This window comes from Hirundo rustica, chromosome 3, assembly GCF_015227805.2.
Source record: "Hirundo rustica isolate bHirRus1 chromosome 3, bHirRus1.pri.v3, whole genome shotgun sequence".
NCBI classification, from domain to species: domain Eukaryota; kingdom Metazoa; phylum Chordata; class Aves; order Passeriformes; family Hirundinidae; genus Hirundo; species Hirundo rustica.
In genome coordinates, this window is record NC_053452.1 from 21,664,174 (window position 1) to 21,692,106 (window position 27,933).

Genomic DNA, 27,933 nt, shown 5'->3' on the forward strand with positions numbered 1-27,933 from the left:
TGTATTCACTTTACTAGTGACTAAGTGTAGTTTTTATTTTTCCCCCTACAAAGCTGCCTTTATTGTACTCATAGTCAAATACATATATCCACAACAGATTGCAGAAGAATTTGGGTGAAATCAATATTTCTATGTTGAAAATATGATTGATTTTTTTTTTTTTATAAAGGCTTGGTGGAAAAAAAAATCAGGGCCATAAATACCGTCCTGCTCAATTTTCCCCTGTGATTTTAGGAGCACACCATATCATAACATCCATGTCTGCTATCTTCAAAAAGGGGACCAAAAAAAGAAGTTCCAGAGTCTAGCCAAACCGTATTTGAAGGTTAAATTTTAAAGAACTGGAAGAATTAACTTTGGAGAAGCAGATCAGATCACATATGTAAGGCAATAAAAAGATCACCCTCAGGAATCTGCGAGGTTAGGGACTCAGAGCTTCATTGGGCCATCTTGCACTGCTAGTCTGAATTTTAAAACTTTTTTCATTGTCTGTGTCTTCGAATTGCGAACCTCACTGCAGAGAGGCAATGCACCACGAGTCCTTACAATCTTACATAGAAGAAAAAGTAGAAAGGCGGGGTGAAAAAAATAAGGCAGTTTCCTTGAACACAGTTATCAGGTATTTCTCTGTTCTCAGAGCACCTGGTGATAAAACAAAATACAAGTGTTTCATCTCACATCTTTTTAATGTAAGATTGGTGTGAGTTTGCTGTAAAGCTGTTTGAAGTTGTGGAAGTTCCAGTGGTAAAATCAGCCCGAAGGGAAAATCAGGTATTAATCTGTTTAACTCCATTGTCTTATATTTTCCTTTTTCTCAGTGAATACCAAGATAATAAGGTGTGAAATTAAAATTAATGGAAATAAAGAGTACAATACTTTCAACAATATGTTTCCAAAAATACCATTGTAAAGTATTCCATACACTGAGATCTTACCAACTCTGTTCTGAGGCAAGGGCAACTCACTTGTTTTTTTTTATTTTTAGTGGTTCACTCCAGAGTGTTAGCAACTGGTTATGTGAAGTCAGGGAGACTTATTCAGTCAGTCCCATTTTCCAGCTCTTTTCCATTACTAATATTAAAGAAGCAGCTCACAAGATCTTGCACTTTAACTAGAAATAAGAAATTTAAAAGTAGTTGCCTGGAAATATTTGGGTGGTTAGAGAGGGGTGTCTCTGATTTCAGTACTGCAATCAGTTCGAGCTGTAGCAGGTTACATCTCACTGTGTGCATCTGACCCTGGAAGAAATGACAGCCTCAAATTGCTCCTGTTTACTGTTATCATGTAAGGTTTCACAGGGTAAAAGGCAAACCAGAAATATTCCTAACTGGTATTTAAATTACATTAACACCTTTTTGCATAGCTTGAGTGAAAGGTCACGCTAGACAAGCAGCATCTTCACTGTTTGTAAATGTCTCATTTGCTGCTTTTAAATTGCTGTGAACTTCACTTACTTAGTCCTGCTGAATGAATCCAGTGTTGCAAATACTTGTGACAAGCGAATATTTGCTTAGCGAGAATCCATTGTTCATAATGGATTGAGAGGGACATGCAGTGTGAATGCATTTTTATTGCCGTGCCATCTCTCTGCTGTTGTTTCAGTGAGATGAAAGTAGCGTTGTGATAACAGCCCCGGGTTTCTTAGTGCTCTGCGTGGCATTTCCCCTCCTCCTGGTAGGTGTTGGTGAAAAAGTGCTTATCACAGGCATTTTTCCGTGTTATAAAATATAAAAAAAAATGTATATTTTATAAGAACTTGGACAGCAAGATTTAAGAATACAAGCACGCTTAAAGAAAACCTGAGGAAAGTGCACAGGCTTTGCTGAAAACATCCCAGTGTTCTCCTAATGGATCCCCCCCACCCCCCTTTCTTTTTTTTTCTTTTTCCCTTTTTTTCAATTCGAGGCAGAGTGACTCCTGGGCACCTCTGTGAGCGCAGCCCGAGCTGCCCTCTCCCAGGGCTGCACAGATAACAGATGGCAGTCGCCACTCGTCGCGCCGCTCGCAAGAGAGCCCCGGTGCTACCTTTGCACTGCTCTGCTGTGGTGGCAGGAGGAGAGGGGAGGCTGCACAGCAGAGCATCGCCCAGGAAAAGGGGTGCTCTCACTGTGCAAAAGTTACTGGGGAGAATCAATTTCTGAGCTTACCTCTAATTGCAGAACCTCGGTTCCAAAGAGCGTGGAAGCTGAATTCAGCAAACAGCATAAATAGAGCCTTTGGTTTTATTTCTGGTCACTTGGAGTCTGTGCTTTTGGAATTTGATTTTTCATTTTCAAGTCTGGGCAAATACCTGCATTTTTTATTTTGTGAGATTATGCCTTTCACGTGAGAATTCTGAGTCAGACTTGGATTTCAGCTAGTTACGGCATCGTGTGCGATTATTAGCCTTTGACCAGGGGCTCCATAAGCTAAGGGGTATGAAAAATACCCAAACCAAACCTGAAATAATGGATTCACCCTGGCATAATGAGTTGGATCTGTTTCTGTTCCAGCTTTCACAAAATTTCATCCGTAATCTGGGAAATATGTTTGGTGATTAGTGAGAGCACTGTCCTTCTGTTTAATGGTTTTCAAAACCACTGAAATGTGTGTGGGTCTTTACGTATTTTTGGACTACACAGTATTTGAAATGTAATTAAATGATTTTTTTCTTGAATTAATATAATAAAAAGGATCTCTTAATTCAGATCCGTGAGTGAGATCAGCCCTACATATAGCCTAAAAAAATGAATTATGCCATCCTCTTGGATTTTTGTAAGAATAATAGCAAAGGGCAGTCAGGCTAAGAAGGTTTCCTTCAAGCAAATGCTATGATCACGTCTAGAAAACATTACATTGCCCTAGCAGAAATTTCGCTGCTGAAATTTCCCTGGCCTTTGTTTACATCCCTGGAAGGCAGCTGAAGTTGCTGGATGGATCCTAGCACTTGGCTGAGTGTGTGCCAGGGAGGGAGAGGAGGGCAGACTGACAGCTGTACATCCAAGAGTGCACTGGCCACAAATCTGATCTTGAAATAGAGGTTCTTCACATTCTCCTCAGTGCAGCCAGGGTGAGCCTTTGGTCCACTGCTGGTCATTTGACCATGAGGCCATGCACTCTCTAAATAAAGTAATCCAAACTAATTTTTATTTATATATTTTTATATATATATATATATATATATATATATATGTTTTGGGTTTTTTTAAGGTATTTACAATATCAGTTTGTTCTTTTGACAGTCCTGACTTATACATAATTTTTGAAATTTAAAAAAAGCGCCTGTGGTGGAAACATCAGTGCCCATAAAACATTTAGAAAGAAGTTAATCTATCAAAATTAAGTGTAAACAACTTAAAAATCCAACTCTTGATATTTCAACTGTGTAAATGTATTGCATCTGCAACACGCTAGTGAACATGTCATAAGCAAGTGCAGCTTTGATTATAAAAAATGTAAATGAAGATATTTGAAGTACAAACCAGGGCTAGCAAGAGGAATATTTTACTCATAAAGATAACAATCACACAAACAACCAGTAAAATAAATGAGGCAATTATGAGAAAAGGCAAGCCACTCCCAGATTTGCCAGCAATTTCATACCTGGTTTAATCAAATGTTCAGATTTCCAAACACATATCAGAGGGGAAGGGAAATTCAGTCCCTGCAAAGTGAAATAAACTCTAGGACTTAAGTCTGAGTAGCCTGATAGAGGCATCACATCAAATGTTTACAGATTAAAACAATGGTAAGTCTAGCCACTGCTTTTTTTTTTTTTTTTTTGGCCTGTAGTTCTAGGAGTGCTGTGTGCAAGGCACAGATCTTACTTCAGCACTTGACCATCTGCAGCTGCTTCACTCTGGCCCCTAGTGAGTTAGTGTCCATGAAGTCCATCTTAATGAAGTAGAGGAAAGGGTCTTCAGGAATATAAAAGATTTACCCTGCTTAGCATGGAGCTGTGTGCAATGTGAAATAGAGAGCAAGTGGTGCATGTGCTGATATTTGAAAAGATCTGTGGTTTAAACAGCCCCCTTGAAGAGGCTGCGAACTGTGTTTGGAGCTGGCTTGGAGCGCTGAGCACTTCAGAGTGCAGTCAGCTCGATGCCCCTTGTTCCTGTAATAAAAATGGTGAGGCCCTTTTTACCTATTTACGTCTGTTTCCTTTGAGCTTTGGGTTTACTGGTATGCAAAAGGGAAAAAAAAAAAACCAAAACCAAGCATATGTTCAGTTGCTCAATCAACCTTTTTCTCAATCCACACTCAGTGATCTCAGTGAGTCATTATGGTATAATTACAATTTGAGTGCGATACACTGTTTGTAGAAAAGTATCTATTTTTAGCAGAAGAAACACTACAGTCCCTGAAAGGAGGAGAAAGAAAGGGAAGGAAGAATATCTGTAACCTGCAAATCAAGGCTATTGTTAACTGATATTAGGAGACACCCCGTAGATTTACAATGCTTGCACTCAGCCACATAAAAACCACACTGAACAGAATGCCTACCAGGGGTTAAATTCATATGCCTGCGCTGCAGCCTATTTCTGTCAACACTCAGCTCAGGAAATAAACATTTATGCTTTCTGAAATGAAAGTGTATTTTTGAAGACTAGCCGTCAGATATTTTTTGCCCTTCACACTTTCAAATGCTTAGCCTTTTTTGTAAGTTGACTGCAAAGTGCATCAGTTTGCTAGGCAAAAAGAAAAAAAAAAATCTTGACAAGTGCCCATGGCATCATTGTCAAGCACAGGAGCGTCTAGTGGAAGATGGCAGGAGGGTTGGCACAAAACATGCTTCCTTCAAGCTTCTTACCTCAGGGGTACCTGACTCTTGAGAAGCCTTTCAATCCTTCCAAATGACGTTATTGCAGACTGTCATCTGGTTTGTTTGCGGTGTGCTGTATCGCAGATAAACACGCTGTTAAACTGCAGGTCAAGGTACGGAGTCATCCTGCCAGCAAACGCCTGAGATACATCACATGGCACTGACTTGGGGAGGGAGATGGAGACAGATCAAAGTTGTCACTAATATGGTGCATGCTAAAGGGGGAGAAAGGTGCACAACATCGTATTTTAAAAGGTTATTACACAGTTGTGCGCTGAAAGCGGTGACCTGCAAGGCACTAAAGGATTAAGGACCCACACAATGCATGACGAAGTTCCAACCCACACCATCGTGCAGCATCTCGGGGTGCTTTGTACAGAGCTTGGAGATGGGACTGGAGAGGCTAATACTGGTCAGAAGGGTCCAAGTTGTAGACTTCTAAAAAAATAAAAATAGTTACAATTTAATATAGAAAATATCCCCTTGTCAGAGAACATGATTGATCTGAGGGGTTTACATAACAAAAGCTCACAGGCTCAGAGTTTGGCACGAAATAAGTATAAACTTCTCCAAACAATTAAAAAGAAATCTCTATATAAATATATAAGGCTGTGTCATCTCTTATTTTAACTGTGACTTGTTAAACGCATATTAAAAGGACATTGCTGTGATACAAGAGACATGCTGGATGCTTTCACATTTTCTGAAAAATCAAAACAAAAGCAGATTAATTACAACTTGATTCAGCTTTGCATTCCCACAAGGAATGCCTTTAAAAGTTAAAACATTCTTTCACTGAACGGACTTTCAAGGGAAAGTTACTTCGATCAGGAACAAAATAGTCATGTTGATTTGATTTATTATTGAAGAGTGGAACAGCATGTTTTATATTTGCCAGTTTTTCTATAATGTAAAAAATTTATTTTGATTTTTTAATGTGTCATATAAAAACAACGGGAATATTTACTGCTCCAGAATGCAGATTTTTCAAGAATGCAGTACAATAAATTATATCAACATCCCATTTTCCCCCCCTCACAGGACATATGTAATTTTCTTTGACTGTGGCACACAATAAATGTTATTGAAACACAGTATTATTTATTTTTTAAAAAATAAAACCAATGCCAACGAACCTGTATGAAAACAGATAGGTGAATAAAAGAAGGAAGTTGGGGAGTTTTCGGGGAAAAAAAAAAGAATACAGAGAGAAATTGCAGGTTAAACTTTTTTTAATCAAAACGGATTTTATTGCCTTTTGCTTAATTAAACCTCTCAGAAGTGTTTGAAACATTGTTATACCTGAAAAATTGTTAATTTGTAAATCACAGGGACAAAAGGGCTCCACTGCAACTTTAAAGTTTCTATGCACGTAAATGTCAATAGAGTGCCTTCTCCATCATCAGCACTAAATTCACATTGATGCCTCTTTTCTTCTCTGTATTGATCCTTCCATGAGAACGTAGATTTGTATCTGTTAATTAATGCGTCCTGAAACAGCGTTTGTATTAATCAGGCAGATAAGAAAAATTGGATGCCTGCACCCTCATGACAACCGTAAAAGTGCTGGCCCTGATAAAATCGTGGATGGACCTCAATAAAAAAGTTCCTCCTTCCACTCAATAAACTAATCATCCTGCTTTTAATTATTCGGCAGAAAGATGTGTGGAGATTGGAGAATGTGTAAATCTATTTACTAACAGCAGTGTCTGGGAGGGAGAATGGGGCTGTCACAGGACAGTGCTGCAGGCTACATTCTCTGTCCATCTGCTGCTGCAGAAAAACTGGTTCTTGAAAGCAGGCAAGGAACAGAAATGTTGGAGCTAATTGAAATCACGAATTCCTCCCTATAACCTTTGAAATTATTATTTCTTCTCTATTGCTCTTTTATTTGTTTTAATCACAGATGTGTTATTTTCCGTTGTCACATCTTCGAGGCTTTCCTGTTGTTCTTGGATCAGGTTTTGTTTTGTTTTTTTGAGGCAGAGAGCTACAGTTCTATCACAAGACTCAAAAGACAGTAAGAGAAAATGAAAACAAATAAGGAGGGAGAGAAAAATGAGAGCCGAGAGCACATGCAGCCAGTTTTATGTTTCATTTTTTATGGATGCCTGGTGGTTTGGATGTGGGCTTTTCTTTTTTATTGTATTAGTTTTGCTGCTTAGTGCTTATAGAGAAAATCTTGTTTGGAGTAGATGCCTTGCAGATTTGCTAGTTTATGATATATTCCTGCATGACTGTAACTCTCGACTTTAAAAACAGAAAAATGCATTTAAGTGTAATTGAACGCCAACAAGAATGTTCTTACAACGGGAACCCTGTCAAAGGACATGTAAGCAACTCCATAAACAACTAAATGAAAGCCTCAGACATGTCTTAAGACCCTTTAAGAAAAGCTTGACTAATCCCCTTTGATGATTTTATTAAGTACTTGCGGTTGATGGTGCCAACTGGCAAACTGCTGCATTTCGCCAACAAGCCAGGAAAATCACTTCCTCTCCCATATTGGTTTCTAGCACCTAATGTGATTGGGATATTAGCTGTTTGATATAATGAATTAACAGGTAGTGTGAACAAGAGTCTGAAACGGTAAGACAGTAAAGATGTTTGCCCTTAGTGATCCTATTAGGAAAGACAGCGGGGCCGGGGGGAGGGGGGAAGCAAAAGTTAAATTCATTAAGAGGCATTTAATAAAATTTTGGTTGCCCTCACAAAAAAGGATCGTGTGACTGTTGTTCAGTTGGCACTTCAGTGTGCCACCCTGTTATTTCAACAAGTGAGTAGTAGCATGAGCCAGGACAGAAGTGATTAGTGTCTTTTCTGAGAAGGGTGGCTGTTACTTCTCTCTTGCCTGAAGTTAAAGTTCAAAAAGAATTTTTCTCCTTGTCATCCTTACCTTAATTCTATTGAAATGTCAAATCTTCCCTTTTAGTAAAGTTTTCTTTACTTTCTCCTGAATTATCCTTCTTGGATTATGGTAGTGATGGATAGAGTCAGCAGACTCCTGTTTCACAGGATTAGGTTTTTACACCTAAGTACAAGCATTTCAGAACAAAGACGGTATCGTACAGATCACAGATTGCCACTGCAGTACCTCAAAAATTAATACAATTTTTACAGGAAGAGCTTGCAGATTCCTGCTTGTTTAAAACTTTGGTTTTGATTAGAAAACATTTGATTTTCTATTGATTTACTTTCCTGTAGTAGGATGGGGAGGAGACACACAAAAGCAGAAGGGAGAATAATAGAATGCATGCATGTTTTACGACAATGTATACAAAAATAAAGAGAGGATCAGATTTCCAAATGTGCTTAATATTTTTGCCTTTTTTTTTTTTTTTTTTTCCCCTATTCAGGATTCTCCACTTTGTCTCTAGCTGACCAGATGAGCCTTCTGCAGAGTGCTTGGATGGAGATCTTGATTCTCGGTGTTGTATACCGGTCACTTTCTTTTGAGGATGAGCTTGTATATGCTGAAGATTATATTATGGATGAAGACCAATCCAAACTGGCAGGCCTTCTTGACCTTAACAATGCCATACTGCAGCTGGTAAAGAAATACAAGAGCATGAAGCTGGAGAAAGAAGAATTTGTCACCCTCAAAGCTATAGCACTTGCTAATTCAGGTTGGCAGAGTGGCATGATGGTTGCTACATTTTTAATGTCTTTCTTCTTTCTTTCTTTCTTTCTTAATATTTTCTGTCGGCTGGTTTAAAACAGGATTTTAGAATAAGAAATTGCTAATCAAACTTTAAAAGGCAACAAACAAAGCAGTTCAAACTAAGAATAACTTTCTGGTTCGAAGTAATTGTGGAATATCTTCCTAAGGGAATGGAGAGTATTCCACTGTATTATTTGGAGAGTGTTTAGAGACAGAGATTCCTTCAAATGAATATTGATGTTGTTCTCCTAAATCCATTGCATAATCCAGACAAGTTTAATCATTGCAATTAAAGCAAATGAAAGTATGCTGGAGAATATGCTATATATTTTCTTTTTAAAGGGAGTTACTGATTAATTTGATAGACTGAATTTGGGATGTGGGAGGAGGGAGGAAATCCGTATTGAATCTCTCAAGGACCACGCCTTGCCTTACGGATCCTTTGCATATATGAGAGCGCTTCTGCAAATAATTATTACCTGTGCAGCAAGAGTTAAAAAAATCTCAGAAAGAATTTTTTTTACTGCATTTGAATTTAAAAGTGCTGAACCAGTGAATACTGTCAGATAAGTAAAAATCGTTCGTGCTTTGTTGTTTTTCTTTTTGTGTCTCCCTAATGCTTTATTGTGGTCTTAAGTCCCTTTTAGCATTTGCATAAAGTTCACGATAGATCCCTCTTTAATGACGTGCCGATCATTAGATACCTGTGTGTCAATAACATGCTCTGATGCTATGTTCCATTGACAGTCACACCGTGCCCCTCCATCTGCTTTTGTTTTGACCCTATCTTTGAACTTTATCTTGGTTGCTGGCCAGTAGTTTTCCCTTTAATTACAAGAAGGAAACTGTCAATAAAATCTGTTAAATGGGATGCAATGAGTGGCTTGAATGGGCGGACGGCTATTTGTTCAAATTCTGCAGCATTCAAGGTATTGACAGTTTGTTTTCTGGGGCCATATGTGACGATCAATCTCAGGCTGGGCTCAGCCGCGCTGAAAAATGAAAAACCAGATTGCTTTTGCTTACTTGTGGATGACGACTTGTGATTTGGCGCGGTCCTAGTGAGATGAGACCTTCTGCCCAAATTGCCCCCCTGAGAGCCAGGACGCGTGACTGTTTTTAGAAATAATTTTTTAATTGATTTTGTAATTAACAGTTCATCTACAATATTGATGCATGAATCCTCAGATTGATAGGAGGGAAATTGTTTTCAACAATGAAGTTGTACTTTCCTATTTATCTTTGTAATGTGATTTAGCACTCTGCATTTTTAATTGGAAATATAATTCAAAAACATGCAAAGCCAAAATGCTTATTAGTTTCTTTGTAAAATATTCTCCACCCCACTAACTCTGCCCTTAATTTTAGAATATTATCTTATTCCAGATTAAACAAAATGCCGAAATGCCTCTCCAAGATCAAAATTATTCTTAATTGAAGATTTATTTATAATTTTTGACCATTGTAAATAGACACTTGAGGATGCTTTGCAGCTCCAGGAAGGTTATTTCTCAGAATTGGTCATGCTTAATGATCAGAGCAAGAAAGTTATCTGCAATTAGGAGTCTAAATGGAGAAGGGTTTTTTGTATTTATTTAAATTCTGTAATGCAAAGACTGAATTAGAAATAGTTCTGCAGTTTACTTGACAAAAGGAATGAGGGCTAGCATAGAAGGATATAATATTAAATACCACTTCCACCTTCCCCCCCCACCCCCCCCCCCAAAAAAAAAAAAAAAAAAAGATATGCGGTGTGTAAGTAAGTAATAATAAAAAATAACTGCTGCCAGAAAAAAGTTTAGTCATACACTGTGCATAGAGTGTATCAAAATCATCTGTAGCTTCATTAACTTCACTGGAAATTACAACCAGGATAATGTCAGAGATAAATACAGTTGAGCATACTGAAATTCAAAGCACATTGAAGTGAAAACACTTCCTTCCCTCATCTTAAAAGAAATAAAATTGCTGTCTTAAAATGAAACTGTTCCAAGTAGGAGTTTAGGAGTTAAAAAGAAGCCCAGCCATTCCACCTCCCTTTTAGCGGTGTTTCAGATGCTGACATTCAGCATTTCAGCTTCAGGTTGTGCGTACGTAAGATACCAAACTTCTACCAGCTGTAGCTACACTAACCTGTAGATGTAAAATAGCACCTGCAGAATTGCAGCCCATCAGTGGATATCAGGCCCTTAGTGTTTCAGTTTATAAATGCTGCTAAAATGAAAATAAAATTTAAGGTGGATTAAATATTTTTGTCTTTTTTTTTTTAAACAGACAAAAGCAGAGTAGCTTATTTTCATATAACTAGGAACTTGGTTGATGAAAATGTAGCTATATAAAAAACCCAAATGCCATTAGAAAATCAGCCAGTAGCAATTCACATTTTAATATTTTTTAATTTCTATTTCTGCTTTCCTCTACTGTTTATTTTTCCAGCTTAAAATATATTAGCCTTTTTTATAGCTGTGGAGAGTATAATAAGAAATCTTGGGTGTTTCAGACATTTTTGCCATATCCACACTATCTAGAAAGATTCCCAGGTTGACTTTACTGTAAACAGTAGACAAAGATGGTTTTATAGCTCCGTATCTATGTTAGTGATTTATGATACACTGTCATAGTACTTTCCCTGCTGGTGTTTGGAGGCAGGAAAAAGAAATTGTAGATTGTCTTCATATCGATTGTATTTTGTTTGAATAAATACCACAAGCTTTGTTTTGGCCAACAAATCTCAGTAGCATGAGCATTCAAGCACACACTTTTCTTTAGGTATACAGAGCCCATTTATGCAGTGCTGGATCTGAGATAATCCTGCCATTTGGTCCCTAAAAGGTGGGGAGGAGTAGCAGTTTTTCAGGGAGATTCTCTGACAGCCACTATCAAATGTTCCCCATGCAGGGCTGGCAATGCCACAGCAATTTCCATAAATTTCTGGAAATGCAATATATGGCTATGTGGTAGATTGTCATTGATTTCAAACTGAGTGCATATAGACTCTGGGAAGTTTAAATACACATGTAAGAGCACAATCTGCAATGTATAGACATTTCAGTCATGCGCACGTAAAGTCTGTACAGGCATGATTTCGACAGTTACATTTAATATGTAAATATGGAATTTATCAGGTTGGATTTAAGCGTCTGCATTGATTTGATAGCAATTAACACAGCCTTTATACTTCATAGAAGTCACTCTTTCCTTGGCATTGTCCTTGTCCTGCCAGTATCACGAGTCCCTCCCTTCTGCACACAAAAGCCAGGAGGTACCTGGAAGCTGCGGGACGCGGCTGCCCCGCGTTCCGCCTCACACCGCCCAAATGAGGCGAGCTGGCACCAATGAGCACTTTGTTTACCCACGCAGAAAATCAACTTTGAATGGTTTCCAAAACATGCATGTACCAATTACTTCCTCGTGTGTAAGAGAAGGTGAAATATTTACAAAATATGCTTGAAGTGTACACAAGTGCAGGCACGTGCATGGGAATGCTCCGGCACAGAAAAGATGTGCTGCTTATCTTTTCCATGCTAGGATGTGTTCCCTTTTATTGATTAGGGTAATACTAAACAGGGGGTTGCAGGTGAGCAATTTTTTGAAATTGCCTGATCAGTAAGGACTAAACTGGGCCTCCAGGATAAATGTTGCAGAAGGGCTTAGGAGCCACAGCTGAGACCAGAGTTCCAAGAGAATCTCACTTCCCATTTAAGACCTAACATAAGGAGCTGTAGTGTCCTAATAAGTGGGCACATTTGAAAATCTGATCTCTCTGCATCTGCTTAATAGGCTGCTGGCATCTTGAAAAACCTGACCCAAATATGGATGCTAGGCACTTAAAAGTACAGCCTTATACACTGTTGAAAATTGGATCTTAAATGCTAATACTGGCTGTGTAGCCTGTGCCACAAGAAGGAGAAAAAGACTTCTGCTCACCCTCACATTTCTGATCTTTGGTATTAACTCTCTCTCCAAAAAAAAAAAAAAAAAAAAGAAAATCACCCTTTTAGTACAGAAGGAGTATGAAGCAAAAAGTATCTTGTGCATTTTAGCATAATGAAGTGCAGATCAATATTAATGCCAGTTACACTCTCATCTCATCCTGTTAAAAAATTAGTAAGTTCTTATAAGTTCCTTAGCTTTCCACACATAGTGTACTCAGAGCACTAGGCTATCACCATTATATGATATTACCATAATAGAAATTAATTGGTAGAGCCCCGTAAATCACTTACTCCACAGGACATCATCTTTATCCCAGTGCATGTCACAACATGCTGTATTCCATTTCTAATAGTGTCCAGGTTTTTTACTTTGTTTTATATTGTCATCTTGTTAGTGTTCGAATTCATGATTAAGACGTATCTGTGTTGACTGGATGTAGATATAGATACACACTCACACAGAGCTGTGTGTTAAGAGTGTGTTACCAGTCTTTATTTTGACAAATAAAAATAGCCAAGTCTTAACGCTTTTATGTGTTTTTTTGTAGAGAATAGTACAGTATAGAAACAAATTTTTAGAAAAGGAAGTCACCACTATAGTCAAAGTTTTCATGTCACTTGAAAATGGTTTATTTTTCATATTCCATTTTCATGTAATCAAATAGACCCACAGTTCTTAGAGAAATTAACTCTGTTACCAGTTGCTTAATGTTGGCATTAGGAAATGGCAGCTGAGTTAATCGGCTGGTTAGTCTTTTTTTTTTTTTTTTTTCCTGGAAGCTACTCCAGTGACTGAGTAAGTTGGACCTATTCCTCACTTAGGGAATAAGCAGATAGTATCTACATGTTAGTAGTATGAGAGTCAGGAAGGGCAAGAAGTAAGTTACCCTCAATGGTAATTGTGGTAATTTCTTACAGTGAATAAAAAGTATGTTGAACATACTTTTCATTCAACATTTTCTTTTAGTTCGTGTCTCACCGCCCTGCCCCCCAGCTCCATCATTCAAGTTCCCTTTTTTCCAAGCTTTTACTAGCCTTATGTGGTAGGGTCCTGAACCAGTTCATAGTGTGCTGATTGTTGTGCTTTACAGCAAATATCCCTGTATTTATTGCCCTCACTACCTCTCCTAGTGGAAAGTAAGCCATTTCAGGAATTAAAAAAAAAAAAAAAAAGTTGGTTTACTAAGTTTTAACTTCCTTGTGCCCATGCTTTTAGTTCACTGCTAATCCAGTTAGTCCTGAAATAAAGTCCCCATTCTGTGAAGTAGTATTTTTCTTATACACCTTCATTTCCTACTGTTTTAAAAACTGTTTTGAGGCTTCAGTTTTTATCTCTTCTGAAAAGCAGGCCAAACCAGGGCAATTCAGACTAAGGCCTCGTTCACTAAAATCAATCACATAAGCCTTTGTTTTTGGTTTTCACTGCTGATAATTCCTATGGACAAGGAATTCTTAATTTATTCCTCGTTCATTTTCAGCATCTATTCCAATTGAAGTGTCTGTTTCCACCAGAACACTCCAGATGTAAGACCATTTTTGCCATATTCTTTTGTAAGGAAAAATATTCTGCTTGTCCATAGCCTAACCATGCAGATCCCAGCAAACGGTTCTGCTCAGGAAAACCAGGCAGGTCAAAATGAAGTATATTTGTTTCCCCAACACAGGGAAGACCAAAGTAAGTGTCTGGGGTAATTTCAGCTCTGGATGGAAAAAGGACAGGAATTCTTGCTGGATTGAGGGAACCAAGAACCTGGTTTGATTTGCAGTTGGCAATTGCCATGGGTTGCTTCTATCTTAAGCACTATGCTTTTCAAAATGGCACTGTGTTGTGTTTCTCATAAAAATATACAGAAACACAATGTGGGCAAGCACTTTGTGTCCTTGTGCAAATCTGGCACATGTTTCAGGGGGAGGGGAAGGGGTTCTGCAGTTCTGAGATCATTTCACCCTTTAATAAACACTGCAGTGGGTTTTGTGGGGTTTTTGGATTGGCAGTACAATCTTGATTAAAAAATCTCCTTTATTTGAGACATTACCCAGATTAGGATTTTTTTCATCCTTACATAAAGCAAAAAACATTTCGCTTTTTGTTCTTAATCTTGATCCCATCCAGTTCTTCCAGGATGCTACAGCTTTATAAAGGGATTTCTCCAGACGGAGTTTGTGAACTGCTCAGCTGCATGGAATCAGAAACATCACAGCAGTTGCTGTATTTCAAGTACTTATTGGTATCTACCTCTCTGATGTGGTTTACCAGTATCTTAATGGGTGTATTCACTGCTGCCTGCTCCCTGCTGCTTGATTCTCTGTCCTATTTTCTTTTTGCTGTCTGAATTTTCTGACATGAAGAAACACTTCACTTAAGACCTCTGATTTTTTTCCACTTCTGAGTGATGCTATATATAAAATGTATAGATACGTTGGCCTTGAACTTTCCTCAAGGCTAGGTTTTGAGAGGTTTCCTTGCTCTTAGTTCAGGTGCTTTCCAATTTTTAGCTAGTTGTCACCCTTTGTGATGTGTTCTAAATGATTCTGGGTGGCTGGATGTTTGTTGGCTGCATTTGAGATGAAGCTTGAATTTTAAATGAGGTAGATTGTAATCTGAGTTTCTGTCTGGACCTTGCGGTGGTTTTCTTGAATGAGAACTCTAGTTTTCTCCTATTTCTGTGCAATGATCTGATCAGTCAGCTGATCAGAAGAGGTACAATTCTGTTTTCTGATCCTGTGATGATGAAAGAAAGCATTTGCAAGGATAGAATGAGATTCTCCAAGCAGAGCTCAATGAGTCCATGTCCTCATTTGTTGATCTCACTCTCTCCCACAGCAGCTTTGATCAGGAACAACTTGTTCCCTGCCAGGGAAATCCCATGTTTTCAGCAGTTGTATCAACAAGTCTTGTGTTTGTCTTCAGTTTCACCAGCCTGGGATCATGTTTTTGCAGGACTTTTACTGTCAAATTCTGCTGTCTTTCAAATAACGCTTTGAAATTACCCAGTTTAATTTTGTTATTTATACAGGTACTGGTTTTAAAGTGTTACATCTGTCAGGTTTCCTCTGGATGTTACCTGTATGGGATGTAATTGTAAATTATTCAGACTGCCTGCAAAGCCACTTGAAAAAAAAAAACAAACCAACCCAAAACCAGAAAAGTTTTTCATGGCGTAGGAAGAGCATTCAAACTCACTTATAATTCAATTTCTTATTTTCTGTGGAATTCTTCCTTTATTTCTAGATTGTCATACAAGTTGTCTGTATTTCCTTTAATTATATTGGTGCTTGATGACATCGCTGAGGATTGGGTTTATCCCAGTACATGAGCGATATTTAGCAGTGAGTTAGCCTGCTCTGAATTCACTTCTACATCTGCCGGTCTGTAGTTACTGAAAAGATTTCTCTCTTTTATTTTGCCTCCTCTTTTCCCCTTGGCTAGTTCAGCATTTTCGGCCATTTTCCTTATTTTCAAAGGCTTACACCTGGGGGATTAAGATCTACATTTGTTTAATATCAGGGATAAAGTGGAAGTTCCAGACTGCAAGGCTAAAACTTGAAGAAAGACTTTTTTAGAACTTAATATTTTCCTGAGCAATCTGCAAGCTGAATCATGGTCTAATTAAATAGCACAGATTTATTGAGTTTGCATTTAAACATTGGCAGACCCTAGAATGAGTACAGCTGAAATGAGTTTGAATCTTTTCTGTAAGTGGGGAGTTAAATTATCATAGTAATTTGATTACATAATTTTTAAATCTTTCAAGCTAAATCACCATTTTAAAAGAACAGTTTGAAGTCTTAATCACCACTGGAAGTGCCCCTCTCCCTGCTGTTTTTTTTCTTACCCCATTCCTTGTGACCAAATCTGTTCCCCAAGGCACAGCTTCCTGAACTGCTCCATGAGCCATCATTTGGGGGCAGAGAGCCGGCTGGGCTCTCAGCTTCCCAGCTACTAAATTAATTTCAAAGACAGCAACAAATACATTAAATGCATTAGTACTATTACTTCTCCATGTAAGTAATTGCCCTGTTTACCAGAGGGATGTTACACAATCACCCCTGCAAGGAGAGGGTAAGAGCCCTTGTGTTTGGATGTTTTCCACACAGTGGAAGAGTTTTCAAGCATTAAATGTAATAGCTGTGTCAGAGGGCAGGTTTGGATCCCTTTCTGGGGGGTGTTCTCTTCTTTTCCGTCCTCACTCATTTTCATTGTAAGTAGTATGCAGAATGTAGATATTCCTCGTGCTGCAGGCCAAATTGCTCCCTAAACTACAGAGTTAAACAAATCTTAGGCAAGTTTCACCTCCCTGTGGAAAATAATTTAGTCTGGACTCCATCCATCTATTTGCAAACTTATAGTCACTGTTACAAATACTGGTTCTGGGAGAAAAAAAAAAAAAAAAACAGACCAGTTTTGTAAAGGGTTAAAAACTAAACCTTTATAGTAATATTCTCCAGAAAGACCTGTCTCTTTATGGTGTTTAAAAAAAAAAAAAGTAGTGAGAACAGTCAGTCTTTGACTCATCAAGGATTTGCTGCAGATAAAATGCTCCTATTTGGTTCCCCAGCAAATCTGGGTTTGGCACTGTGGATCAGGGGAGAGGAGGAAAAGATGTGTATTTCCTGCCCAAGCAGCACATGGTTTATGGAAAAATTACCTGGAATAGCAGATCATGTGTTCTGTAGCACAGCAGTGAATATCCAAGGACTTGGTAGAGAGTTAGGGAGTGAAGACAATGTTTTTAGAGATTGCATTCCAAAGTAAGCCTGGTGGCTGGACCCTGTGCTTAAGACATCAGTCACGTCTGTATGTGTGTGTTAGCATGTCTGTATCGATTATATCTGTTTGCAGGACACAGAATTCAGGGCTTTTCTCTTATTGACACAGAATTACTGAAGAGAATTACCATATTAGAAAACTATCAAAAATGTATGGATTCGGGGAATGGCCTCACATTAATTAGAAATAAATTTTGCTAGAAGTAATATCTGCCTGTCATCTTTTTCAAAATGCTGTAGCCTACCTTATCCCTAAGAGAGAGATTTCTGTGTCTGTGCTTTCAGCACAATGCACCTTGATGTGCAGTATCACATCTCAGCAGCGTATGTCTTAGCTGCATGCCTCTTAGAGCATGTATTCACTAAGACTCAGAATTATTAAACATGTAAAATTCCCATAGGACTCCATTATGTGTAATTAACAGATAAACTGTCATCAGAATCAATAAAATGTGCTAAATGATCCAAACTTGTATATAATTAAGTGTCTGTTTTAGAGTGGGAGCTGTAACTTCTTTTTTTTTTTTTTTTTTTCTTTTCAATTTGCACATTTGTTGTGACAATAAGAGCTGGAAAATTTTTGTTAACCCGTTACTTACTGGTTTGTGTTTCAGTTTACATGTTTGTAATTGAAAGGAGACAGGTATTTACTATCTGGCCTAATTATCTGAGGAAACAGTTGCACATCACCTTTTAGGAAATGAATCTTAGATGCATATTAATTCTCCGAATGTAATTCAGATATCTGAAGCACGTGCAAAATTTGATGTTTAATCATCAACAGGGTGAAACATGAGACTCTGTCAGATACTGATCCAGAGCATCAGACTGCTGGTTACAGGTCATAGAAAGGATGATGGAAGTGGGTTCTTCACCATCCAGCTCCTCAGTTGCTACTCTGTCTGGGAACAGGACCTTCATTCCAAACCCAAAAATTAGGATGCAAAGCAGTATTATATTAAGTCGAGTTTTCAGAGATGATGTTTAATCGTTCCATGTCCCAGTTTCACCCTGAGCAAAGCTGGCACAGTGTGGCTTGTCCCTGGGGCTTGTAGCCCCTCGCAGCAGTTCTATTTTCATGCGGTGTTTTATTGGCTCTGTAAGTCTGTTGACCATCCCGATTTTGGTATCTGATAGGGGCTGTTTGGTGGCCTCTTTCACCCATGACTTTTTGCTTACTTGCATTCACCTCACTTTGGACCACATCAGGGTTTCTTTGGCATTTATGACTACGTAAAAGTCAGAGAATTAGGGCTGCTCATCCAAAGTAATCTCAGCATGGTCCAGTAACTGTGTGTTCTCAGGGACTTCTTCACTTTCTGTATCTATCCAGCTGAGGGGTTTACAGTTATTTCAGTTAGATATTTTCTCTTTATTTCACACTTCCATTGCTTTAATCTTTTCGGGTCATGTAGCAGTTCAGTTTAGTTCCTGGTGTGTGTTGCGTCTGGGCCTGTCACTCAATACTTACACCACCAGGGCATCTCACCTGCAAAGGTGCAGGGCAAGGTGTTTGCTTTGAGTCTTTTATAAAAAATGCAAAACCCCAGCACTAACAAGATAAGCCACTGTGTGTGGGGGTGGAAGAGAAGGATTACACCTTGTAGGAGACGTTAGCTTCACTGAACAAAAGCTGTTCAGAAACATGCTAAGCGTTGCCTGCCTGTTTGAATATGCCTGAGGGAGAAAAAAATTTGCTAAACCTATCAGGAAATCCCTTCAAACCAGCATTTCCCTTGTGTTGGTGCAGTGGTACTAATCCCACAGTCAGTGTTTCTGAGCTTCCAACTCGGCAGCCTTGGAACCTGACACAGAATTTTGCTGAGCTTTTCTGCAGTTAGGGCATCCTTGTTTTATCCTTGCTTCCCCGATAGAATGCAGCCCTCCATTCCTTCAAAGCAGTAACCATACAGATGGTTTGGGGAGCACCGAGGGTGACTGTTTTACTTGTTTGAGGGGGATGAGGAGAAGAACTACTTACCCAGGAGTTAATTGTACGTTTGTAGTTCCTCAGCATTTCAATACACTTTCCTAAAGGTCAGTGCAGAAATTAATGGGTAATTATCTTCCCTCTTTGTGAAAGAGGATGGGCAGAACCAGTGAAAGTACAGCCGTAGTGTTATCGAGCTCCTGGCGCACCAGACTGAAACCTCCTGTTGCTCCTTTGTTTTGCAGACTCAATGCACATAGAGGATGTTGAGGCAGTGCAGAAACTTCAGGACGTCTTACATGAGGCTCTGCAGGATTACGAGGCCGGGCAGCACATGGAAGATCCTCGTCGTGCAGGCAAGATGTTGATGACTCTCCCGCTTCTGAGGCAAACCTCCACCAAGGCTGTGCAGCATTTCTACAACATCAAACTGGAAGGCAAAGTCCCCATGCACAAACTTTTTTTGGAAATGCTGGAGGCCAAGGTCTGACTAAAGCATCATGGGCTTCCCCATCATGCACGTTTAAAAAAAAAAAAAAAAAAAAAAAAAAAAAAAGAAAAGAAAAAAAAAGGGAAAATAAACAGGATAATAATGGCAAAGAAACTTAGTGTTTAATTAAGGAAAAAATGACTAAATGACTGCACTGATATTTAGCAGCAAGACTGTGAAGCAGCTTTCAACTTTCTCTTCTGTGTCTTACTGATGCAGTTTTTTCTTTTCCTTTTCCTTTTCTCCCTTTTCCTTTCTGTTCTTTCCTTTCCTTTTTTCCTTTTTCCTCTTTTTTTTTTTTTTTTTTCCTTTGCTGCTGAACTTTTTAAAAGAGGTCTCTAATTGAAGAGAGATGGAAGCCAGGCCTGCCAAAGGATGGAAATCCATAATATGGATGCCAGTGAACTTATTATGAACCATAATGTCCCCAATGACAAAGGAATCAAAGAGAGAAGCACCGTACCTAGCAGTACAGTACAACACGATGAACTGACTGAATGCAGTATTAGATTTCATAGGAGCAGTCTCTAATTAGACGACTAAAGCGACGATGCATCGGCTGCTTCTTATCATTGCATTTTCCATCTAGATCAGTTACAGCCATTTGATTCCTTAATTGTTTTTTCAAGTCTTCCAGATATTTCTTAGGTTAGCTACGATGTAACTTTTTCAGGGAATAGTTTAAGCTTTATTCATTCATGCAATACTAAAGAGAAAGAAATACTGCATTTTTGCGCTGGCTTGAACAATGATGAACAATAATGAAGGACAAATGAATCCTGAAGGAAGATTTTTTTAAATGTTTTGTTTCTTCTTACTAATGGAGATTTTTTTGTACCAGCTTTACCAGTTTTCAGCCATTTATTAATGTGGGAATTTATCTTACTAAAGCAATAGTCGAAGGGAAGGTGCATATTATCACGGATGCAATTTATGTTGTGTGCCAGTCTGGTCCAAAACATCCAGTTTCTTAACATGAGCTCCAGTTTATAACTAAATGTTCACTGACTCAAAGGATTAGATTACACCTGCAGTATATCCAAGTAGTCTACCATATAAATGCTCCATGTCAAATACCAATCCGTAACAGTGTTAGGAGACAGCGACCGTGTGCAGGGGCGCAGTCGCTGAGTGATTTCTAACTGCTTCAGTTGCAAATGAACGAGATACTATTGCCTGTTTGCAAAATTGTAACCTCACACGCAGAAAAACCCTATGAACCAATAGTAGCTTAGAGGCAATGAGGCAAATGCCGCCATTTGCAAAATTAAGAAATCAGAGTAGTAGACTTCTGACCAAATTGAAGAATTTAACACTTCTATACCTTATTTATTGATTTAGATTTTCGTTTGTAAATGGCGATCCTTAACAAGTAGCTAAACCAGTATATGTGCTTTTCAACCAGTATTGTCACAGCATGAAAGTCAGTCAGTTTCAAGACTGTTACGAGGTGTAATCTAATGTATAAACCGATTAGATGCCCCCAGAAAACTACAGTCGCTAAATAACCAATAAACAATAACCTCCATCAAATGCTATACCAATGTACCAGTGTTAGTAGCTGCTCCCTGTACTATGTGAACATCCTTATTCTATGTACACAGATGTAATTAAAATTGTAATCCTAACAAACAAAAGAAATGTAGTTCAGCTTTTCAATGTTTCATGTTTGCTGTGCTTTTCTGAATTTTTATGTTGCATTCAAAGACTGTTGTCTTGTTCTTCTTGTGGTGTTTGGATTCTTGTGGTGTGTGCTTATAGACACAGGGTAGAATTAGAGACAATATTGGATGTACAATTCCTCAGGAGATTACAGTAGTATATTCTATTCCTTACCGGTAATAAAGTTCTTCCTAGTAATAATTAAGAGATCGAAACTCCAAACAAATACTCGTTATGAACAGATACACACTGAAATCATAATATTTTCAAAACAAGGGATAATTTCTGTAACAGTTTATTATAGAATACCAATGTATAGCTTAGAAATAAAACTTTGAATATTTCAAGATTATAGATAAGTCTAATTTTTAAATGCTGTAAATATAGCTTTTATTCAATCATCTCTCAGATGTTGTTATTAACTCGCTCTGTGTTGTTGCAAAACTTTTTTGGTGCGGACAAGTTTCCAAAACTATTGCTACGTTGTGTGCTTTAAACAAAATAACAATGGGCCGGTGCTCTCTCGGCCTCATGCTAGGAAAAAAAAAAAACAAAACTGTGTATCTATCATTAGCTATATGGGACTATATTGTAGATTGTGTTTTCTCAGTAGAGAAGTGACTGTAGTGTGATTCTAGGTAAATCATCATTAGCAATTCATTCAGATGGTCAATAACTTGAAATTTATAGCTGTGATAGGAGTTCAGAAATTGGCACATCCCTTTTGAAAAATGTCAAAAAAAAAAAAATATACAACTCCTGGGAAAAAGGTGCTGATTCTATAAGATTATTTATATATGTAAGAGTGCAAAAAAAAAGTTTATTTTCCAGAAAGTTTGTGCAGGGTTTAAGTTGCTACTGTTCAAGTACACTATATATATATAAATATATAATATAAATATTGTTTTTGCTGTATCACATTAAAGAACTTGGGCTTCAGGGTCAAAAGCCAATCAACTAGAAGTATACAAAAAACACATAAAAAATGGAGATGTGTTAAAGGCACACGGTGCAAACTTTAGTTTTCATTTTCCGTAATTTTTTGGAGCTGCAAAAGAACAAGTATCTCAAGACTGTAAAACCATTACCTGAAACTTAGCTAAAAAAAAAAACTGCACGGGCTTTATAATGTTGTTCATCTTAAACCTTGCTGGAGAAGAGTTCTTTCAAGACCACTTACTTAATGTGAAGTGTTGGGAAAATTTCAAAGGGTGTATGTTTTAGCCATAACGATTTAATTTCTATTTTTGCTTCATTTTTTAATTTTTTCTTATTTAAAGCAATATGATTGTGTAACTCCCAGAAGTTACACATTTGTTTCAATCAGATCAGATTGTTGTATTTATTCCACTATTTTGCATTTAAATGATAACATAAAAAGATATAAAAAATTAAAACTGCTATTTTTCTTATAGAAGAGAAAATGGGTGTTGGTGATTGTATTTTAATTATTTAAGCGTCTCTGTTTACCTGCCTAGGAAAACATTTTACGGCAGTCTTATCGTGCAAAGATCGCAAAAGGACAAAAAAAAAAATTAAACTGCTTATAATAATCCAGGAGTTGCATAATAGCCAGTAGTTAAAAACTGAAACAAAACAACAAATGAAAACAAACATGTCTATAGCTGTAGATGGGCTTCACATCTGTATAGCAATCAACTGTATATTTTTGTGATGTGTATCATACCGTGTGCTCCAACCAATGTCCATTTGTGTAAATGTATTTATTTTATATTGTATATATTGTTAAATGCAAAAAGGAGATATGATTCTGTAACTCCAATCAGTTCAGATGTGTAACTCAAATTATTATGCCTTTCAGGATGATGGTAGAGCAATATTAAACAAGCTTCCACTTTTGATTGCTTTTATTTTATTTTTTGTGTTGTGGGATTTTTTGGTTTTGTTTTCTTTTTTGGAGGAGGAAACGGAGCAATTAGCGTTGCCTTTTGTTACTTCCGTGGAAAACGGAGCCAGCGTTTGCACTTCTCCCTTAAAGTACGGTATGAGTGTAAATAAATGCTATATAAAGCCTTGTCAGAACGAATTCTAGTGTGGTACAAGACATTTTGCATACTCTTAAATATGCAAAATGTCTCATAGCACATTAGAATTCAGGCTGGCAGGCCTTTATATAGCACTTACGTAATCTTAAAGCATCTTCACATCAACCTGCATTGCTCAAAATCATTGCCTCTCTGTCAATGTCATAAAAGGAAACTTTCCCACTATTTTAAGATCACATTAATGCCATATAGAAGTAGTTTTTTGCTTTCTCCATCAACAACCAATTCTATCATTCATTTCCTACTGCAGGAGACTCCTTCAATGTGTTCTGAGTAAAAATAAAAAATAAATTAAGAAAAAAACCTGTATGATTTGATGCAGTGTTGCTGAATGGACGTAAACAGCCCCCAGAGCAGCGATACAGGCGGGTGTTAAGGAAGATCCCGCAAAGCTGTCGGGATCCAGGCGGGTTCAGCAGCGTGGGGGCCAAGAGGCCGTGGATGGGCTCTGGGCCCGTCCCTCTGCGGGGCTGCAGCCCCCCTCGCTCAGGCTCAGCCCCTCTGTCCTGTGGACCCTTCTGGAACCATCACAGAAGTGCTAATGTGTGCTTTTCTTGCTTTTTAGCCTGTCTTGATAGCGCTTTGTGGTTGTGTTCACCAACGCGTTTCTCGCCTTGGCTCCTGGCCGTCCTCTGGGGGCTCTGGCTGATGGCACAGGGGCGGCTCGGGGACAGGAGCTGTGTCAGCCACGGCACCGGGGCAGCACCGAGGGCTCGCTGTGCTTCACAGCCTCCGAGTGCCAGCACAGCCAGCGGCACCCCTGCCCTGCTACCGGTGCTGCCTGCGCTTCAGCTGTCATGGGAAATAGGGGGACTTTCTCTCAATTAAAAGGAGCAGCAGGGCAATAGCAAGACGAATCCTGCGTGGACTCTGCAAAGACGATCAGAACTGGGCTTCAGTGCTGACACTGCTGTGTACACAGGCACACGTCCATCCGTACGCACACAAGTGTGCGTGCACAGAGCTGGCTTTCCCCATTTTTTAGTATTTCCCCCCCCTTTTTATTACTTTCCTGATTTTTAATTATTGCAAGGTACCTCTTCAAAAGAAAACCTAATACTGCACCTTAGAAGTGGAAAGGGCAGTGTTACAAGTTTTCACATACAATAAGAAAATAATCTGTAAAAAAAATAAAAGTGGCAGTCCTAGACTTCCTCAACATGTGTTTGACCCTAGTCATTGACTAAAGTTTTTACATGCAGTTAAAAAATCATGCTTTCTGTACCATTTTTCATTGGGGATCATTGAGCATCACAGAGGAAAAAATACATGCAACTCTCAGATGAAGCCTCTTCTAGGACTTCGTCTCTGCAGAGTTTTTCTGGTTGGGTTTTTTTGGTGGCTTTTTTTTGTTTGTTTGTTTGTTTTTGTTTCTGTTTTTGTTTTTTTTTCCCCATGCTGTCTCTGCAAGTAAAGCCAGGACAGGCACAGAAATCCATTGGAAATGTTTCAGTAGGAATCTGGGGAATTTGGCTAGCAGCACAAACCTTTCTAAACTGCGGAAATAACTACTTAGTCTTTAAAGAAAGTAAAAAAAGGGTTTGGGGTACTGGCAGTCCTAGCTCAGACAACACACCCTGCTGTAGCTCCCAACTGCTACAGCCCCATCCTGTGGCTACCGCAACAACACTTGGCTAAAATACGATGGCAAGCCAAGAGTTCCCACTGGGGGAATGGCTCAGTGAAATCAGGTTTTTGCTGATGTGCTTTACATCCCCCCCTTCCCCTCCCCTACTCCACGTGCCCACCAGGTTAAAAGAAGCCATCCCAGTCCGAGAGTGGACTGGAGGCCTCTGGGGGTGTTTGTTTGACAGCTCCACTGCCCCTCGCTGTCACCCATGCCCTCAGCCAGAGACATTGGTGTGGATCTGAAAGGAAAATGCCGCCCCCTGAACTGGCCACCTATGTGCCATGGGATTTGTGAGGGGCTATGAATTTTCCCTGGAGGTTTGCAGTCAAGTAATGGCCTAACCCAATGTCATTTGGGCTCTTTGTTTGGCTGGCGGGGATTTTTGACCTTGTGAGTTCGCAGTGTGAGAAGGTCTGGCAAACACCGACCAGAAGTGTCCTCGTATGGTCCCTGCAGCTGATCCTTTCTCAGTGAAAGAAAAGGCAGGAAAATCATGTGCCAGTCAGTGCTATTGCACGTGCAGTTATGTGTGTTTCTTAACAATGCCAGCGCTGAAAGACTAAATATGGATAAACAAACATACCACCAAAACCAAAAGAAAGAGAAACAGAAACGGAGAAAAGAGAACAGAAATGGAAATACTGTCCTTAGCCAAGCCCTCATGTTGTACATTTTTAAGTGACCTCCTGCAGCAATGCCCAGTCATACCCTAGTGGGGAAAAAACCTACCCCCTAAGCACAAAAATACCTGAGATTTTTCTGTGTACAGGCTTCTGCAGGAGAAAACACCTCTTTTAAAAATTTTTAACACTACTGTTAAAATAGATCCCGTCCTGGATCTTGCACCAAACTTAAGGATGGAACAGCTTCCATCTGTTTTCTACATTTTCCTCTATAGCCTTTGTTAGTTTTCCTTAACAGCTTTCTTCACTCGCACCTTTCCTTTCCTTTGCATTTCACCTCTCTTGTGTAATGTAGGTCTCTGATTTCACATGGCACTTTGCTAATTACTCTATCCTTTGTTATCCAGCCTGCCCACCGTAGCTGCCTCACAAGGCGTTTTCTCCTGCAATGAAAAGCTGATTCCCTGTGTCCATAGGATGCCTTTAACATACAGATCACAAACTTCCTCCTTGTGGTTGCTATTAGAGAAGGGGAAAAAACCTCAAGTAACTGGAAAAAAAAACCTGATTGCATTTATTTGCTTTTGCCATTTTTATCCCAAAGTGTTTGTGCTGCCACATCCCGGCCATGCTAATCGTTAGTGTTTCCTTAAGATTAAGGGTCGCTGACTCCTGGTGTTCACATTCCCAAGCTGGCTCCTTACGATCTCCATTAATATAAAGGAGCAAGTGGCGGTAGATTGATTACACGCAGGCTCTTATTATTAAGCAGAACAGAAAAGAAAGGAATTTCAAAATATAATCCTCCGCTCCCAGGAGTATTTGTCTTGTTCTCCATGAAGTTAAAGGTCTGAAATAATGTGCCCATCAGGAGCTCAATGTTGCATGTCCATGCCAGTTGGTCCAAGGGCTTGTTATGATGGTAATGACCTGCTGAAACGTGAGCTTTGATGGCAACAATACAATTGCTACCAGCTCACCCGCTGGGAGAAATATTTTATTATTGTCAAATGCCCTCCGCAGAGATTTGTTTTGCCTGTTCCTGTTTAAATTAAATTCAGAGCAGAACTGCATTATTATTTCTCTAGAGTATATTTGAAATAAACAACTAGTCTCCGAATTTAGGATTCCTGGTTAGTTTAAATTTTCTTATTAGCAGAAAAATTACAATAGGTGACAACATAGCTGCAGGAGTATTATTATGGAAGCCATATGAGAGATTTACACACCGAGAGCATGGCCTAAAAGCACAAAAACTCCCTTCTACTTTACAAATTCCAGCCAAATTAATAATTAACTGTGCCATAAATTCTGCAGCCTTCAAGAATGATGTCAGTGCTCTTCTGTGTCACACTAGAGGAATTTTGTCATAAGACTAAGTGGTGTTCTTTGTGAAGAGCGTTACTTATATGTAGAAAGTGGCCCAGGAAAACAGCCCATGCCACTCCGTATTACGGCAGCTCGGTGAACAAGTGACAGCAGGACTTCAGAGTCATTTACTGCTGCTTTCTCAAGGCAAAACTATCTCCTTACGCCTGTGAAACAGAGCAAATTTTGTTCCACATTAAATGGGCCAGATTATCTCTTCCACAAGCTAAGGAGACAACACTAAATCCCAGCTCATGTAATTTCCTTCAAAATTGTTCTGCTTGGGCTGGGTGTTCCCAGGAGTGCCACCAGCAGAATTATCCGGCAATTCAGCTGTACTTAAATTGGCAGATGTTGGAGATTTAAGACAGTCCTGGAGCCTTAGCTCCAAATCCCCCACTTCTGTGCTGCCTCGTGGCCTCCCCTCCCTCTCCAGCCCATGCCACAGTGGCTGCCCGCTGCCAGCAGCTGATCCCAGGGACTGCCAGGCTGCGCCATCCCTGCCTTGTCCAGTCCAGCACGCAGAGCCGGGAGGGAAGCAGGAGATGTGCTGAGGGTTTGCATCTCTGCCTGCTTGCAAACAGGCTCTAACCCTGCGTTTGGCATTCCTGGGGCCCGACTGTGTGCTTGTTGTTTGCCTCTTCCCTGTCTCCCAAGCGCTCTTGTTGCTGAAAAGCTGCTCCATCTAAAGGCTGGGCGATTTCAGCCCTGCTTTGCTGACAGAAGCATTTCCCAGAGAGGCACTTGAGCAGTGCAGCGCAGGCATCCGAGCAAGGGCAAGGTGACAGCTGTGAGACAGGGCACGGTGGAAGGGCAGCTTATCAGCCCCACGTCAGATTAGAGGAGCTGCCACACACCTGCAGAGGGAGGCGAGGGCTGCTGGGTGCAGCAATGCACTTCCTCTGCAGCAATGCCCCCATCACCTGCCCTTCCCAGCTCCTTGACAAGCTGCCAGCCACCCACACCAGCTGTGGGCTGACTGGCATACAGCAGGGGC

General features: G+C 39.4%; 1 protein-coding gene across 32 annotated transcripts in view; it reads left to right on the forward strand.

The window, feature by feature from the left end:
* Positions 1 to 23,109, forward strand: part of ESRRG (estrogen related receptor gamma) — a 387,661-nt gene extending 364,552 nt beyond the window's left edge. For all 32 annotated transcript variants that reach the window (XM_058420042.1, XM_040060736.2, XM_040060734.2 and 29 more), the window contains 2 exons: positions 8,158 to 8,427; positions 19,343 to 23,109. In XM_058420042.1, coding sequence (XP_058276025.1) covers positions 8,158 to 8,427; positions 19,343 to 19,587 — 515 coding nt within the window. In that variant the 3' untranslated portion in view covers positions 19,588 to 23,109. The remainder of the gene's footprint in view (positions 1 to 8,157; positions 8,428 to 19,342) is intronic.
* Positions 23,110 to 27,933: the final 4,824 nt, after the last annotated feature.